Below are 17,813 nucleotides of genomic sequence, written 5' to 3'. Positions count from 1 at the left end.
CATCAATTTTATCACAAAAACGAATAGCCCTTTCATTGATAAATGTGATATAGCAGAGGTAAGTGGCAAATATTAACCATATATGCTGTCTAGATTGCTTGCAATTGAGATAAGTTAACATCCGTTAAGTATTTTTATTTTTTACATCAATTGTTATGGCTTTGTTGTTTTAAAATCCGACCCGCGCACATTGGTGAGTAATACAAACGCGAACACCACACAAGAGTTGGTAGATGAATAACAGCAAATTCCACAGAAGGTAATTACTCTCTGGAATCACTTCCCAGGTCCCTCCACTGAAGGGCGCTATAACACAAGACAGAAATAGCCTATACCGGGAAAGGTGTGCACAGTTTGATTGATTGAAAACGTTATTAACAGATTGCAGAATGGGTACAATACAGTACGGCTAAATTCAAACAATTGTTAAGGGGATGCAGACCAGAGAAATACTTTCGTCTTGTTTACATCAGGGTCCCCCATTTCCAATGCATCATAACATTTACATACACGACATAGGCTACAGTAGCCTACTACATCCAGTGAGAATGATTTTGGCACAGAATACATTTAAATGATTTGAACTCCAAAATCGTAATTAAACTTTAGGCTAATTGTAGGTATGTGGGTTTAATAGTATACCTGCATCTTTCTAAATAGAGTGACTACATGCGTGTGCAGTTTGAGTGACTTCCAACTATTTGATGATTCAGTTGGCTATGTAATTTACACCTCTCTCTCTCTCTCTCTCTCTCTCTCTCTCCCCCGTCTCTCTCTCTCTCCCTCCGTCTCTCTCTCTCTCTTGTCTCTAAAAAAACAACACACGAACGCATACACACACACACATTGCAGTTGGTAATTCCTTGTCAAACCAGTCTGACTGGAACAAACGTTTATCTTGTTTCAACATGTCCCTGTTTTCTAATAAAACCTGATGACCATCAATCGTAAACTATCTTCCCACTTACTACTACGAGCACTGTTCGGTTATCAACGTTTTAATTGTAAACCCTAATTTGATTATCTGTGATTACCAAATATTTGAATGTATTTGATTGGATTTCGTTTTGCTGTCATGAATAGAACTACCCCCCACTCCCCAAGCACAAGTGGTGCTGATGTCGTTTAAAGAAAGAAAGAAAGAAAGAAAGAAAGAAAGAAAGATATGTGTGTATGTAACCTGACTGCAGGGACTGTAAGGGCGTGGGCCTGTGCTTCCAATGAGACCCGAGGATGCCGGGGGAAGGAAGGCTATGACAACAAGACAAGTTGTAACCTGACAAAGGGGAGGAATGAGAATGTTGCTTAAAAATATGCAACCGTTGTGATTGGTGGATAGCAATGTCATTCATCTTCAGGTGGCGTACACCTGAGCATCAAGCAGGTTTCGGTAGAAATGGGCGCCGTGTGTGTCCTCCGTTCATCATAACTGCTTCGAAATAACGACGCGGAATCATCGGTCAATAGTCAGATTGATCCGAATCCAGTATGGGTGTGGATGGGTGGATTTTTACTTTGACCCTGCAATATCTTGGTGAGTATTCCTTCGTTTAATTATAATGATTTACAGGTAACTTCTGTGTGTGGCCTATTAGACCTGCTCATGACGTATGTCTGCCACACCTGTTTCCATACTTTCAGCCATTTCTCACATCGAATAAGTCCTGTTGCAAATTTTGGTTTGATTGTTACTTGCTTTCCAAAAACGAAAACAATTAATCTAAACAATGCTTTGATTTGCCTTACCATTACACAAAGCTATGTATATTTGTTCCATGTCTATTGTTGTGGCCTGTGTTTTTATCAGTATAAATATGTTTCGTTTTCACAAATGGCAATCAATTCATTAAAATAAATTTGATTTGAATTAGATCCATCATTGCCGTCCAGTACCATTAATTACATAGCATAATCCTATACTTAATGATGACACTATTTAAGAATTGAGTTCGTTTTGAAACAACAGAAGAATCTTAACATTTCACAATTACAGCTTGAACATCTCTCTCAGGTCACCAAATGAGGACATTTTCCACTTTCTGATTTCTTTGGACAAGCTATTGTAGTGTAATGGTTAGATTATGGTTAGGGTTAGATACAGAATGCATGTATGTCTGTCATATGTCTCCATAATTCACATAAACAAATGTTTGTGTATTGCTATTCATTCCTATTATACATTTAGCAGTTTTAGCGTTTTCTCAATACAAATTGATGTAACTAGTGATCCTCCAAATATGGCGACTAGCAATGCATAGCAACATCTAACTCTCTGCCCATTTCCTGAGCCCTATATTCATTAATTAATAAATTCATTATCTTTATTGTCATTGTACTTTTCAGGCACAACATTTTGGATTGGCTTCTCTCAATAAAAACAAACGGTACCAGATAAATTATACTAGAGAAGCAAACAGCAGCTAAACTAAACTTTTATAGTCTTCTCCCTAACATCCCCCCAGACCAGGAGGACTTCTCCCTGCCTGAAGCCTAACATCCCTGTTTGCGGACGACTCAGCCCTGCTGGTCTCTGACAAGAACAAGTTACAGGTTGAAAAAACCCTCAGCTCAGAACTAGGCAAAATCTGCATATGGCTCTGGCAGGAGCATTCAGAAAAAATAAATAACGCACATCCTCCGTTTGTTGGTGCTGAGCCAAACTGTAAAAACAGTAATACATAAGATAAAGCAGGGCTCACTCATTCAAGGGTACTACGACTATGCTTGCACCTCATGGTACCAAAGCACCTCAAAGGCTCTAAAAACAAAATTACAAACATCTCAAAACAAACTGGTCAGACTACTGCTTGACCTTACTCCTATAGAACCCACCTCACCCCTGCCCACTTTGACAACCTAGGATGGCTTAGAGTAGACGACAGAGTACAGCAACTTGCAATGGGCCTGGTCTACAAGATACACTACACGACCAAGGTACCCATGTACATGTCAAAATACTTCCCAAAGGTCAGTGAATACCACGATCACAACACCAGAGGGAGCTCCACAAATCATGTTAAACCCAGATTCAGCTCAAACAAGAGACTAAACACGTTTCGCAATTATGCCACATCAATGTGGAACGCCCTACCCAAAGCTGTAAAGGAATGTGAATCACTACCCACTTTCAAAAACACTCTCAAAAAACACCTACGGGAGACTGCAATTCGAAACTGGCCCCTGTAAATGTCCTAACACAACCCCCTCCAATGTACAGTAAATCACCAAGTATGGTCTGCAGGTCTTGTCAATATTCCAATGTACAGTTTTGCTTGTACAGTGTCCCCCACTGTCCACCCCTCCTACCCAACCTCCCCCCACTCCTACCCAACCTCCCCCCCACCCAACCACCTCCAATGTACTTCTCCCTGCCTGAAGCCTAATATCCCCCCCAGACCAGGAGGACTTCTCCTTGTCTTCTCCCTAACATCCCCCCAGACCAGGAGGACTTCTTCCTGCCTGAAGCCAAATATCCCCCCCCCAGACCAGGAGGACTTCTCCTTGTCTGAAGCCTAATATCCCCCCAGACCAGGAGGACTTCTCCCTGTCTGAAGCCTAATATCCCCCCAGACCAGGAGGACTTCTCCCTGTCTGAAGCCTAATATCCCTCCAGACCAGGGAGGACTTCCCTCTGATTGACTGGAAGATGTTTGGTTTCCCATAGGGTAGACCCAGGATCAAATCCAGCTGGGTTATAGTAATTTAAGTATACTATATTATTTTTTGTGACCTGCAACAGGGCAGTTTTAAAACCAGAGACAGTGGACAGACTTGTCTTTCTTGCCTGCAACTTAAAGTAATGGCTTTGCTTGTCCAAATGACAATACTGACCAAATTGAGATTTATTTTTCTCTTGTCCATTTATTTTGTTTGCTTTCTAATTTAAAATACATTTTGAAACCGTCTGTACACAGTAGGCTATGTGTGCTAGCAGAGCTAGACTCCAGTCACGAGTCACGGTGCACATGTGCGGTGGTTTGTCCACCAAAAAAGCGCCAAAAGATCGAAAATAAACTAGCCGAGCCAGAACTGTTCAACTCCCCTGGAGCCACAGCCAGCAGAGAAGCCGGTTTACTTTAGCTTTTAAACCAGCTGCAGCCTGAGAACTGGAGTGTGAGGGGATGTAACACTAAAGATGGCGGCAACGACAAAGAATTGCTGCAAAATAAACATACATCTGTTGTTTAAAAAAAATTAAAATAATAATAAAATGTTTTTTTCTTTTTGTTTATACTTATAACAATTTCGATAATTATCGAGAAATATGATAACATTATCATATCGTTATCTCGATATGATTTTTTGCCATATCGCCCAGCCCTAGTCTGAAGCCTCCAGACCAGGAGGACTTCTCCCTGTCTGAAGCCTAATATCCCCCCAGACCAGGAGGACTTCTCCCTGTCTGAAGCCTAATATCCCTCCAGACCAGGAGGACTTCTCCCTGTCTGAAGCCTAATATCCCTCCAGACCAGGAGTACTTCTCCCTGTCTGAAGCCTAATATCCCCCCAGACCAGGAGGACTTCTCCCTGTCTGAAGCCTAATATCCCTCCAGACCAGGGAGGACTTCTCCCTGTCTGAAGCCTAATATCCCCCCAGACCAGGAGGACTTCTCCTTGTCTGAAGCCTAATATCCCCCCAGACCAGGAGGACTTCTCCTTGTCTGAAGCCTAATATCCCCCCAGACCAGGAGGACTTCTCCTTGTCTGAAGCCTAATATCCCCCCAGACCAGGAGGACTTCTCCCTGTCTGAAGCCTAATATCCCCCCAGACCAGGAGGACTTCTCCCTGTCTGAAGCCTAATATCCCCCCAGACCAGGAGGACTTCCCTCTGATTGAAGCCTAATATCCCCCCAGACCAGGAGGACTTCTCCCTGTCTGAAGCCTAATATCCCCCCAGACCAGGGAGGACTTCTCCCTGTCTGAAGCCTAATATCCCCCCAGACCAGGGAGGACTTCTCCCTGTCTGAAGCCTAATATCCCCCCAGACCAGGAGGACTTCTCCCTGTCTGAAGCCTAATATCCCCCCAGACCAGGGAGGACTTCTCCCTGTCTGAAGCCTAATATCCCCCCAGACCAGGGAGGACTTCTCCTTGCCTGAAGCCTAATATCCCCCCAGACCAGGAGGACTTCTCCCTGTCTGAAGCCTAATATCCCCCCAGACCAGGAGGACTTCTCCCTGTCTGAAGCCTAATATCCCCCCAGACCAGGAGGACTTCTCCCTGTCTGAAGCCTAATATCCCTCCAGACCAGGGAGGACTTCCCTCTGATTGACTGGAAGATGTTTGGTTTCCCATAGGGTAGACCCAGGATCAAATCCAGCTGGGTTATAGTAATTTAAGTATACTTGCATATTGTTTACCCTAAGTTTCGTGTGTGTTAACAGTAGTGTCAAGGGCCGGTGCCCTGGAAGTGACCATACCACAGAAGGTATACGAGTTTGCCAGGGGAGATAACATCACCCTGCCCTGCAAATTCGTACCCAAGAATGCAAGAAACCCTCTCATAGTCATCACTTGGACTGCTGAGGGAGATAGACCTGGGGTTCCTGAGGTCAGTAGAACACTTTGCTCTCTCTCTCTCTCTCTCTCTCTCTCTCTCTCTCATGTGCAGTCCTAATATACAATACACCAACCAGCAAAATTATTATCCACCTGTGCCATTACAAATGTACTGTAGATGGAATAGAATTGAACACACAACAACAACAATAATGTAACTTTATTTTCTCTTGCTGCACAGACCCAGGTTCTTACCCACTACTCTACGGGCCAAACGGACATCCGTGCGAAATATGAAGGCCGTGTGTCTCTGGACAAGGACATGGCGACGGGCAAGGCCGACCTGAAGCTCTCCTCCATCACGTTAGCAGACAACCGGGTGTTTGAGTGCCGTGTGATGATCCCTAAGGACGACGAGGGGAAACTGGCTGCCACCACGCGTCTGATTGTGCTGGGTAACAGGCTGTGCTTTTACTTCACACACCCTACACTAGGGCTGCGACTATAATAATTGATTGAATGATCTGTAGATTATTAATTCAATTAATCGATTAATCTGATAAAAAGGAAAAAAAGCTAGATTTTGTGCAAAAAATAACATGCACTTGTTATCCCTCATCTTGTCCAATGCTCTTTCATACAACATGCAAATTGACGGTAATGAAGCAAATGTGAATGTATGCTACAGTATACATAAAGAGTGCAGAAAATATTTATTTATTTTTTACAAAAACTGGTGTAAGTCTTCAGTTTGAAAGGAGCTGAATGGTTTAAAAGGTGCATTTCCAGGGCGGTCAGGTGGCGTAGCGGAGATTGCGCTCGTCACCAACGCAGGAGATGCTGGGTTTGAGCCCAGCTCTCGGTGTTGCTACCAGCTTGGCTGGTCGTTCATACTAATACAATTGGCAGTATTAGGGGGTGGGAATCTGGCGTTGTGGACAGCGACGCCTACAGGTCAGGTCTCGGCGCTTGCTCAGCGGGGGCAGGACTTTGTGGAGATAGCGTGCCCTCCCACGCGTTACACTTCACCAATGAGAGTCCTCGCTGCCAAGTGAAAAGACGTCACTGGCAGTCGCCGCACGTATCGGAGGAAGCGTGCGGTCGGCTTCGGGACGCCCTTGTACCGACTCGTAGGAGAACATGCATAATTGGGACGGGGACAAAAACAGAAAAAAACGTGCATTTCCTTGTAAAATGGAGTGTACAGATGACCGCAGGGAGCAGGACGGCTGCTGCCTCTATTCAGAACAAGAGGGCCTGCCGGAACCAGTAGCGCATCCCCTGCAAAACTCCTAATGGACCTGAAACGTGCTGCTTACATTAGGTTTCTAGTCTAGTTTCAGGGTTATCCTAATAAAATGGTCTGTAGACTTTTTTTTTATTTAATTTTTTAAGTTTGTGCAATGCATGCAGATTAGTCGGATTCATTGTTTCATATCTTTTTTAAGTTTGATATGAGTGTGAACAGCAGATCATTTAGCCAACCTTTTAGTTGAGTGAACTTTTGACCCTCAAAGTTACTTTACCAAATAAACATTTCAAGTAAATGTTACTATTTTAGCTGTTACAGCACTCCTTTCCAAGTCGAGTGAGTTACGTACAACACAAAGCTAGTGTAACTAGCAATTAAGCTTTTTTGAAAGGTAGATTCTTAATCGTCACAAACGGACTTCATAAGTCAAGTTACTTGATCAATTTGGTTTAAAGGCCCAATCAGTGACAAACAAATAACAAATGGGTAGAAACGCCACCAAGAAATAAGAGACATTTTTGTATTATCTAGTTGACACTAGACTACAGGTACATATGAGTATTAAATTGCTTGTGTGTATTTTGTGGCTGTAAAAGGTTTGTTTACATTGGCAATTTTGTAAACATTGGAATAAAGTAGATTATGAAAGTTCCAGAAAGCTCATGTTCCATCTACAGATCAAACACTTCAACAATGCTTGTGAATATGCCCCATATACTGTGCCATTATATTAATTAAGGATCTTCCTGGCCATATCATGTCGGATACTGAGCCAAATTGGCATTAACTCACCAATCTCAACTTGATCTGAGACAAAGAAAATAGAAACATTTATTAAATGGTTGTTTTCTGTCTTTTCCAGTGGCTCCATCCACGCCCATCTGTAAGATCGAGGGTAAGGCAGAGTATGGCAAGAACATCAACCTCACCTGTTTCTCTGAGGAAGGCTCCCCTACACCTGCGTACTTGTGGGAGAGTCGTGACGTCAGGAATATGCCTCGTGTCAAAGACCCAAGAATCAATCTCAGTGAGTGTGGACATTCTCCATGTGTGTGTGTGTGTATTATGCAAGCATGTGCATTTTACACAAGCATGCGTGTATCACTCGGTGTGCATTAGTAAAAACTAGGGCCGTCAGTTTATCGCGTTAATTAGATTGATTAATTAATTACACAGCAAATTATCACATTATGAAAATTAACTCAAAATTAATTACAAAAAAAAAGATTTTTTTTTTTATAACACTTTTTTATCTCATTCATTCCATAAGAACGTAGAATACACATTACAGACTTTTTTTTATATGGTCCATTTGCATGTTCTTGGTATCTGATTCTAGGGACATCTATGGATCTCAGGGAATGTATTCCCAGTGTCCGAAATACTGTGTCTGTTACTAGGCTTGAGTAAATTGTAATGAACCAAATGAGAATATCAATAAAAATTTTTTTTATCTTTGACTGTGAATAACACTATGCTCAAATTGACCAAACCTGAAAAATCTAAGCAAATTAATAGATGGAAGATGATTAAACAGAAGGTTTTGTAGATACTGTACTGAATTCTGCCATCCGGACACATGCAATTTGAAATATGATTATAGAATATCAGGCATAAAATGGTTATGCGATTAAAATGCGATTTAATTAGATTAATTCATTACAAATCCTGTAATTAATTAGATTAACTTTTTTAATCGCCTGACAGCACTAGTAAAAACATTTGTTGCACACACGCTGTGCATGACTCGAGGACACGTTTCAGCCTTGGAGAGGATGAGGTAAGATGACATTTAAAATGGGTGTGTTTGTCCTTTCAGTGGGAAGCATATTGCCTCTTCACAATGTCTCAAAGGAGACCTCTGGATACTACACCTGCACCTCCAGCAACAAGATCCGCTCTGCTTCCTGCAACATCACCCTCACTGTCATGCCACGTAAGAACAACATTTCTTTATTTTATGTGGGTTCTTTTGAACTCTTATTTATTTTCTATAAATGCATCCCATTTGATACCCCCCCTTCCACACACACACACACACACACACACACACACACACATACACACACACACACACACACACACACACACACACACACACACACACACACACACACACACACACACACACACACACACACACACACACACACACACACACACACACACACACACACACACACACACACAAGTCCCAAGGGCCACTTGCTAACCGAGTACCGATTCACGCTAGATCAATTGGTACCAAATTTTGGTACCTTTACATCATTAGTATAAGAGTGTAATATTACTAGACAAGAGGGAGCCTTTTCCACAAATATATACAGTATATTACTGCCCCATCTCTTGGGTCTTTGGCTGGTGAGATAATGTTGATATTTAAACATTTACAAATATAATACATGATCATGCAATTTATTTTGTGTGGTGGTGTTACAACAATAAATACAAATGTTCTAAATAAATAACAATGTTGAAATTGAGTAATTGATAAATTTTTTACAACTGAAATAAAGAAAATGTGGTATTACAAGTACCGAATTCCAGGAACTGGTACCGGTATCGGTTCAAATGTGAACGGTACTCAACCCTACTACTTGCATATAATGTAACATAAGCAAAGCTTCATTTGAAGTTCCTCTTATTGAGACCTTTCCAGAGATTTTAGGTCATTGACCATATTCACATGGTGGCCATTTTGCTCCCATGTCACTCTCCCAAGCTGAGCATGACATGAGAGCCAAATGGCCGCCATGTGAATATGGTTAATGAGATCTGTTTTAACAGAAGAACACTGGGCCATAACAGCTTGTATCTCTGCCTCTCCTTTGCTTCTCCTTTCCCCTCTCCTCTGCTCATACTGGACTACTGGACTTCCACGCTGAAGCGTCCATGAACTTCGGTTCCACTGCAGGAATCATAGGTGGGGTGGTGGCAGCTGTGCTTGTACTCATCATCATCATCTACTGTTGCTGCTGCCGCAAGAAGAAGAAAGAGTCGGAGGAATATGTGATGGGGTACGGCCACGTCTGTAGACATGTACACACACGCACACAAGCACATACACAGATGCGCACAAACAATCATACAAGCTTAATTTTGTTTTAATTCTATTTTTGATAGTCAGGATAGCAACATTTTTATTAACAAACCCATTTAGATTGTGGTCCTTGACACAAAAACAAACGCACCATGAATACTCTGTTTCATCTCTAGGGCCCCTGAGGGGGCAGAGTTCCACGACAAAGAGCCGACAGAGAATGGCGACGGCCGCAAAGACGACCGGCAGGACGACGCGCGCAGCGACATCGACGACACCAGGCGAGAAGATGTGCGCAGCGACTACGACGACAGCAGTGTGAGGTCCCCCTCTGACCGTCGCGACAACTATGAGGAACGGAGTGAGCGTGACTACGACCGTCGCAGCGACTACGACGATCGACGCAGCGACTACGACGATCGGCGCAGCGACTACACTGACCGACGCGACAGGTACAGCGATGACCGCCGCGAGCGCTACGATGACGACCGGCGATATGATGACCGAAGAGCGTCCCGTGACGGGTACAATGACCGCCACCATGACGACGACCGCAGAGAGCGCGACAACGACGACCGCTATGATGAACCACACGATGACCGGGATCAGGAAAATCCACCCAGAGTGCCGGCCAACAAGCCATCTAGGATAAACCAAGATGATTAAGGCCCTCTTCCTGCTACTGTTCACATAAGCTGCTAGATGTGTCGATTGGAAGAATACTTTTGTGGTAAATCAAATTAATTGAATTGGGAGTGACATACTGAAAGTAGTACAAGATGGAAGCACAGGTTAGCCTCCTATCTTTGCTGCAGGACATATGACTTATGTCCGTGTGAGACTGGTGGTGGTTAAATCGTTTTTGTTGTTTTAGCATTACACTGCAAGCCAGCTATCCTTCTAAAGAGGTAGCCTTTAATATTTTATCATTACTTTGTATCAAGTGTTAATATTTGCTTAAAATCTTTATTGCTATTACTGTTCCTTTTTGCCTATTATGGATTGTACTTATTCTGATGTGGAAAAGGATTTGGGGTACGTTCTAAAATGCTCTCTATTGGTTCTGTTTTGGAATTGTGGTGAGGGCACCTGAAGCGTCTTGAAAATTCTATAGTAAGCCCGGTTCATTGACAGGGGAAGGGGAGCCAATGAGGTTGGAGGATACAGAGTGTCTCGACTTTGTCCGTCCAATCGGGTGCCTCCACAATTACTTAAAATGTACCAGCACCATACAAATTATTCATATTACTCTGACTCTAGCTCTTTGTTTATCACACTAATGTGTTTCAACTTCCTCTTGTGAACCTCAGGTGTAAAGTAAAGGGGTTTTACCACATTTAGGAGTTTAATGTTTTCTTAACTGCAACAAAACTCATGTTACACAGAGACAATAAACACGCTTTAAGAAATGTATATTTTATTATGTTTTACTTTTTAAACATTAACGTTTTTATCTTTCATGGTCAAATGTGTTTATGTGAATTAACTTGTCTTTTATAAATTATGTTAAGAGTTTTCTGATGGATTTTGTTAAATGACATTTATGCAATGTAAATAGTCTGTAATTTCATGTGTTTTGATGATGCTATATTTTATTATATTGGGATTAAATAAACTGGAAAAAATGTAATTTGTGAATATGTGTAAATCATCTCCGCGGCTACAGTATGTTATCAACGCTAGGTGGCAGCATAACATCTCTGGGTAGTAGGCTTCTGTTTCTCTGCTGTGATTAGGCTTTAACATTTGATCATTTTCAAGCTATTTGACTGGCTTTGTGTTGGGAAAATGCACAAGAGAAACCAGTCACCTTTCTACGAATCTCCACATGACCGTAATAGGTCTGCCCTTGATCATGGAATGCCATGAGCATTAATTGTGCCATCTCTCCCTCCACTGCAGCTAGTCGAAAATCTTCTCAACTTTCAAGTTTAGTTTTATTTGTCACATATAAAGTACATTACGGTGAAATGCTTGGTTCTGTATGAGCCGAGATTTTGCTTCATACAGTAAAAAAAAAGTTAAAATAATAAAGGCCAAACACTATATAAATTATACAACTAAAAGTACAAAATAGAGTACAAATGCAAACAATGAAGTACAAAATACAAACTTTTTAAAATGCAAAAATCCAGTTCATGGCCAAACAATAGAAATATTGGCATAATCATGCCGGAGAGATTAACATCATTCTTGAATAGCCTCTGTCGCCACCCCTCATGACCCACTCTGTCCTGAGGAAAGCAGGCACCTCCCACTAGTGAAGTAGTGCGGTGCGCGGTCCCGTTATCTACTGTTCACCCGGAGCGCCTCGAGTAACGGTTCGCACAGGGATGAGGCGAACAGAGGGAGAGGAGAATGTTAAATACGGAACTTTTGTGGAATCCAACGTTGTGACTTTGAAAATGCATTCGACGCTGAGGTGGTGGATACCCATTCTTTATCTCGCAGGTAGGCATGCATGTGTACACAGTATGTCCCTTTTACTCATTGTGTGCGAAGAGTAACAGGTTGTTGATTAGTCCGAGGCGCATCTGAGAGTTTTGGCTAAACTCATTGAAGTTGCTTGAAAATCCTAGCCGAACTAATTCATATCCTAAATTTAGAAACAACAAAATTTCAGGGATGCAAATTATTATTTGGTTGTATATCATGCATTAGGGCCTGTTGTGGAATTCCTTCATTGATGTTCTTTCTTCACGTAAAAAAAACCTGTCTCTCTTCTTGATTTGAATAGGAAGCAAAAAAACAAAAAGGTATAATGTCAGTTCTGTTGCAGGCGTTGTATGGCCTCTCAGTGTTGTATGCTGAGCTGTAGCTGACTCTTGCATTGTGTTCAGTCATGTGTGAGTGATTGAAGTGGAGGTTGGGGGCTGGGGATTAGGAGGTCTACAGTTGGAAGAGCTCCAGACAGGTCAATGAATAAAGCTACAGTTGACCAGAACATGCATAAAGATGTATTAACACACACACACACACACACACATACACACACACACACACACACACACACACACACACACACACACACACACACACACACACGCAAACAGAGTTAATATAGGCATACATGAAACAAATCTGCCCCTTTATATATATTGTAAATATAATCAGAATCATAAAAAGTTTTTTTTGCCAAGTAATCTCATATGAGGAATTTGTCTTGGTCTTACAAGTATAACAAATATTTAGTTTGAATACAAATACAATCTAATGTAGGACAGAGCTGTACAATTGTGCAGGATTGTAGTAGAATATATACACTCAATTAGAAAAAAACAAGATTACCTCTACAGCCTCAGCAAGGCATCTTTACAGTATGTCCAATATTACTAAATATGTTCCTGTGTAACCGCCCCCACCCTCTCCTCATCTCCTATCCTCTCCTCTGGAGTTATAGCCTCTAAGGAAAACTAATAAAGCGTGGCCTCCCCACAGTCCTGATCCTTGGAACGCAGGCTTTCTGCCTTTTTTACTCTTAGAATTTGGAATAAGGCTGTGTCCAAGGAATTGGGAGAACAAAATCATATTATAGGCTACAAGATTATACTGTGTGTCTTTTGTCTGACTCTTGCCTCACTTCTCTCTGTTGATTTAAAATATAACAGATGAATTTTCCTCCGTCATCCCTGTTCTAATGTACTGTGATTTCCTCACCGTCTGCCTTTACATTATAGGCCTATTGTGTTGAATTATATCATCGGAGAACGGTATATTTTGTTTTCTCCAAAGGCATAAAGGTGTGCTTGGTTTAACTGGCTCCGTCTTCAAAGGTTTTCAAGATGAATCTATTAGTTCTGTTTCATCAGGCGAGCAGGTCCAGTCGAGCACACCCTCAGTAATGGAAAGAAAACACTAGTGTTTCCCTAACAGGCCTGGTCTGGATTAAGTGAAGCCCCCTATGGTCCCCCCCCCCCACATCCCTCTGTCTCTGTTCACTGGTCCAGTCCAAGGAGAACACACACACACACACACACACACACACACACACACACACACACACACACACACACACACACACACACACACACACACGCACACACACACACACACACACACACACACACACTGTCCTCAGCAGACACAGATGTATCAGATTCATACATACAAACATGCACAAGCACACACACTACTCAGAAGACAGATGTTACACACACACTGTCCTCAGCAGAAACAGATGTACACACACATTCATACATATATACATGCATGCATGAGCGCACACATACACACTGCTCAGAATAGATGTTAAACACACACGAGCACACACACAAGCGTGCACGCACACACACACACACACACACACACACACACACACACACACACACACACACACACACATCATCCTCAGAAGTGTGTGTTTGTGTGTGTTCCCACGTGTTGGCCTCTCCAGTGTGTGTTGGACCACAGAGCTCCAGCTCCTGGTCATCATGGGACATCATCAGACCCAGAGGCCTGCAGCTTTAGAAGTTCAGCTCACAGTCAGAACCAGATCTGACTCAAAACAGGCCTCCAGACTGCTCCACTCCTCCGTTGTTTTGATGACGTACCACCTTTACTAGAAAACTAAACATTGAATGAAATGATTAAAGATAATTAGGGCTGAGCGACGTGGAAGAAATCAATATCACGATACTTATAAGGACGTTATGAGTGCGATATTGATATCACGATATCTGCTAACGTATGTGAAATCATACAGTAGGTTCACATCTAATCCAGTTGATGTTAATCCCATTGAACTGTGTGGTCATGTAACGTGTGACATAAAACCAAAACTGTAACTGAGGGGTACAATTCCCTGACTGTATTACTAGATATGATACTTACTACCACTACCTTTGTACTTAATATTCGGCCACCCAGTACACGGCATAAATATATTATCATAAACACTCTCACGTAGATGAAACGGATCCAACACAAATGTACGAAGTCGAAACAGGTCTTTATTTCTACACAGCGATGGTGTGTAGAACAAGCACTTAATCACTTAATTACATTTATGAATTGAAATAGTATGCACTTTTATGGCAAAGAGTATTCGTCGGTATATCAATAGAGAATGTCCAATCTCTGAAGGCGCAGGTGGTAAATATACGACCTGGAATAGTTAAGGAATAACAGCAATGATACTTTAATGATTATATACTAGATACACTAGAGGGGGTTAATCCGGTCGCTTGTAAGCCGACAGGAGTAGGAGGGGGGGGGGGTAGAATCCGGCTGCCTCGTCCGGCCAAGGGTATCCCAGGTGAACCCACTGTAGTGCCGTTCAATGCGCCGGCGATCCTTGGACCACAGATGAAAGCAGGTGGACTCTTTGTGGGCCGGCTCTCTCCGGTCCACGGGGGAGAGACGTGAAGCGACCTCGTCTTGCAGAGCGTCTCCTCACCTTGCGTCCTCTCCAGGGGGGGGGGTTCCAACACACGGCAGTGTCGGGGGTCTTTATCCATGGAATAATCAAAGTATACAAAGCATAATCCGTGCCTGGGAAGGCGGGCTGTCGTCGGTAGAATAATCCGGTATACAGGTCCACTCGCTCGTCGGCTCTGGGGCTCCTCGGGTGCAGCTTCACATGGGGTCAACCACCCTGGGTAAGCAGCCAGTTCTCTGCCCGAAACGATGGGGTACTGACTACGGTAGTATTCTCACCGCACGAAGCACTATATATTAACAGACTATTATTAGCTTAATAGACTACGTCCAACTCGACGATATAGTGCCAAATATGACTATTCAAATATTAATATACACGATGTCTCAATACCAATGGTAGGCGAACTTGGCCTTACTCCCACACGTGGCGTCGCGGGGAGGCTTTACGTCTGTGACTCTATTGGAGGGTAAGAAACTGGACTGAAAAGAAAGTCCTACTTTAGTAGCGCAGTATATATACGCACTATGAACAAATAGTCCCATTAGTGGTGCGGTAGCCAGATTCCTACGCGGAACTAGGACTTGTTCGTACATGTGGAGCGGTACGTTTGAACTGGGTCTGAGGGGTATGGCAGCCTGGCACCAAGGTCTCGACCAATAGTAGAATGGAGACTATTATGGGATGTTCAGTAGGCTAGAATGGATATTCAATGCATATTGTACAAGGAATATACAAGGGATATCAGGGAATATTAGAGAATATACAAATACAATTAAATATATATATATAAATAAATATATATATTCGGTTTAATCTGGCCCTTCACAACAAAAACCTTTGACATTTTTAAATAACAATCCCTCAGCTTCCTCTTTGGGAAATGCAGACATCATAACAGCATGGGGGAGGGGAGGTACAGGTATGGGCATGGTAATAGAAGAAAGACATAAATATAGGCAATAAAATAATATTTTAAATATAGAAATAAAATAAACAGTATACACAAGGTGCAGGTGAGGATAGTCCTGGCAAGTTTTGGTGGTTAAAAGTCAGACACACTTAATATTTCAGATACAATTTTGTGGGACATTTGAGTTATATTATGTACTTGTTATTATTGATTTATTCTGTAGATGACAGAATATCATTTTATGGTCTCACTGAAAGACGATAAATGATCTGTTGAATCATATTGACAAGAATGATCTGTTCATTCAACACCAAAGGTAGATTCTGAAATAGGAAGACTTCGCTAGGAACTTTGAAGATGATCTTTCGTGTTTGGATTGTGTTTGCTGTTTGAAGCGGTTGTATGCTTAATGTTCACCTTATGTCATTAAACCTTTGAAACAAACATTGGTCTGAAGACAGATGTTAGAAAAAACGCTAATTTCGATCCCGTATTGGGCTGTAGAAGAGGTAGTGCAAATGTGGAAGAATAAATAGATAAAATAAGGTGTAATGTTTAAACATGTAAAAAGTGTTTATAGTAATGGACTTTAAAATGTTTTCTGGGTGGTTATTTTAACTAAACTGACCAAATTAAGAATACAAATTTTTTATTTCCATGGCCCAGGAAAGTTTAATCAATATTTTTCAACATGGACTACTCATAAAGCCAGAAACCAGAGAAGTAGACACACACTTGATGTAATTTGATGGTACAGTATAACAACATGTTTTCCAGTGCAAATTATATTACGATTTTACTTGTTGGATGTCTTTTACTTTTGTAATACAGTTGTATACATTATTTTAATACATTTTCTATCCCAAAACCTTTATAATACTGCTGTAAGATTTCTTTAGATTGATAAACAAAATTCTATATATCATTCCTGACGGTATAGTAAAAATACGTACCCGTTGCATGGATCCATGCAATACCTTCATATTCAGTATACCTCCCCAAGCCCTACGTAGATCTGCCAGTCAGAGCATGTTGTAGTAATAACTAGTAATATGTAATAAGGGGGATTTACTGACAGCTTATGTCAGGCAACAAAACATCTCTGCTGCTAGTGCTGACTCAAGGTCTGGAGAGAGAGAGAAGGAGTGACACCCATGTTTCTCTTAGCTTACTGGAAAGTATCTGCATGACAAATACTCCCCCACATTCTCCAAGGTCTTTAAAAAACAAAAGGCCCAGGCGCTGACTATGTAACAAACTTTACAACACTGGTCCCAGTCAGGGGCGACCGGGTAGCGCAGCGGACTAAGCGCCTGTCTACCACAGCAGAGACAGTGGGATCGAATACGGCTGCCGCGGTACCTCCGGCTTGGTCGGTCGTCCATACTGACACAATTGGCAGTGTCAGCGGGTGGAAAGCCGGTGGGGTGGGTCCTGGTCGTTGTAAACAGCGACTCCTACAGGTCGGTCAGGGCGCCTGCACAGCGAGGGAGGGAACTGGGGAAGTAGTGTGAGCCTCCCACGCGTTACGCTCCCCCAGTGAGAGTCCTCGCTGGCAGGTGAAAAGAGGCGGCTGGCTGTCTCCACATGTATCGGAGGAAGCATGTGATAGACTTCAGCGCTCCCTAGACCGGCAAGTTGGGGGCAAATGCGCGCAACGACCAGGAAGGGGAGGGGGGAATTGGCATAACGACTAAATTGGGATGGGAGAAAAATACAGAAAAATAGGAGG

The 17,813-nt window shown here is 42.4% G+C and overlaps 2 protein-coding genes across 3 annotated transcripts in view; both read left to right on the top strand.

Annotated features, from left to right (window-relative positions):
- The first annotated feature begins 1,352 nt into the window (after window positions 1-1,352).
- On the top strand, window positions 1,353-11,421 carry gpa33a (glycoprotein A33 (transmembrane), paralog a). Its single transcript, XM_084337563.1, has 7 exons — window positions 1,353-1,534; window positions 5,385-5,551; window positions 5,741-5,954; window positions 7,614-7,778; window positions 8,571-8,687; window positions 9,639-9,768; window positions 9,968-11,421. The coding sequence occupies exons 1-7, from the start codon at window positions 1,489-1,491 to the stop codon at window positions 10,455-10,457; spliced, it is 1,329 nt and encodes a 442-aa protein (XP_084193689.1). The 5' UTR covers window positions 1,353-1,488; the 3' UTR covers window positions 10,458-11,421.
- Window positions 11,422-12,107: 686 nt separating this feature from the next.
- The window catches only part of LOC311247006 (uncharacterized protein), a 50,118-nt gene continuing 44,412 nt past the window's right edge, over window positions 12,108-17,813 (top strand). For both annotated transcript variants that reach the window (XM_084337285.1, XM_084337284.1), the window contains exon 1: window positions 12,108-12,242. In XM_084337285.1, coding sequence (XP_084193411.1) covers window positions 12,125-12,242 — 118 coding nt within the window. In that variant the 5' untranslated portion in view covers window positions 12,108-12,124. The remainder of the gene's footprint in view (window positions 12,243-17,813) is intronic.

The sequence above is a fragment of the Notolepis coatsorum genome (genome assembly GCF_963971535.1).
Source record: "Notolepis coatsorum genome assembly, chromosome: 20".
In the NCBI taxonomy this organism is placed as follows: domain Eukaryota; kingdom Metazoa; phylum Chordata; class Actinopteri; order Aulopiformes; family Paralepididae; genus Notolepis; species Notolepis coatsorum.
This window is presented reverse-complemented; position numbering and strand designations above follow the sequence as displayed.

Coding starts and splice junctions, on each gene's coding strand:
- gpa33a (XM_084337563.1), top strand. CDS start 1,489: ATGGGTGTGGATGGGTGGATTTTTACTTTGACCCTGCAATATCTTG. Junction 1,535..5,384: donor TTTGACCCTGCAATATCTTG/GTGAGTATTCCT, acceptor GTGTGTTAACAG/TAGTGTCAAGGGCCGGTGCC. Junction 8,688..9,638: donor CACCCTCACTGTCATGCCAC/GTAAGAACAACA, acceptor TCCACGCTGAAG/CGTCCATGAACTTCGGTTCC.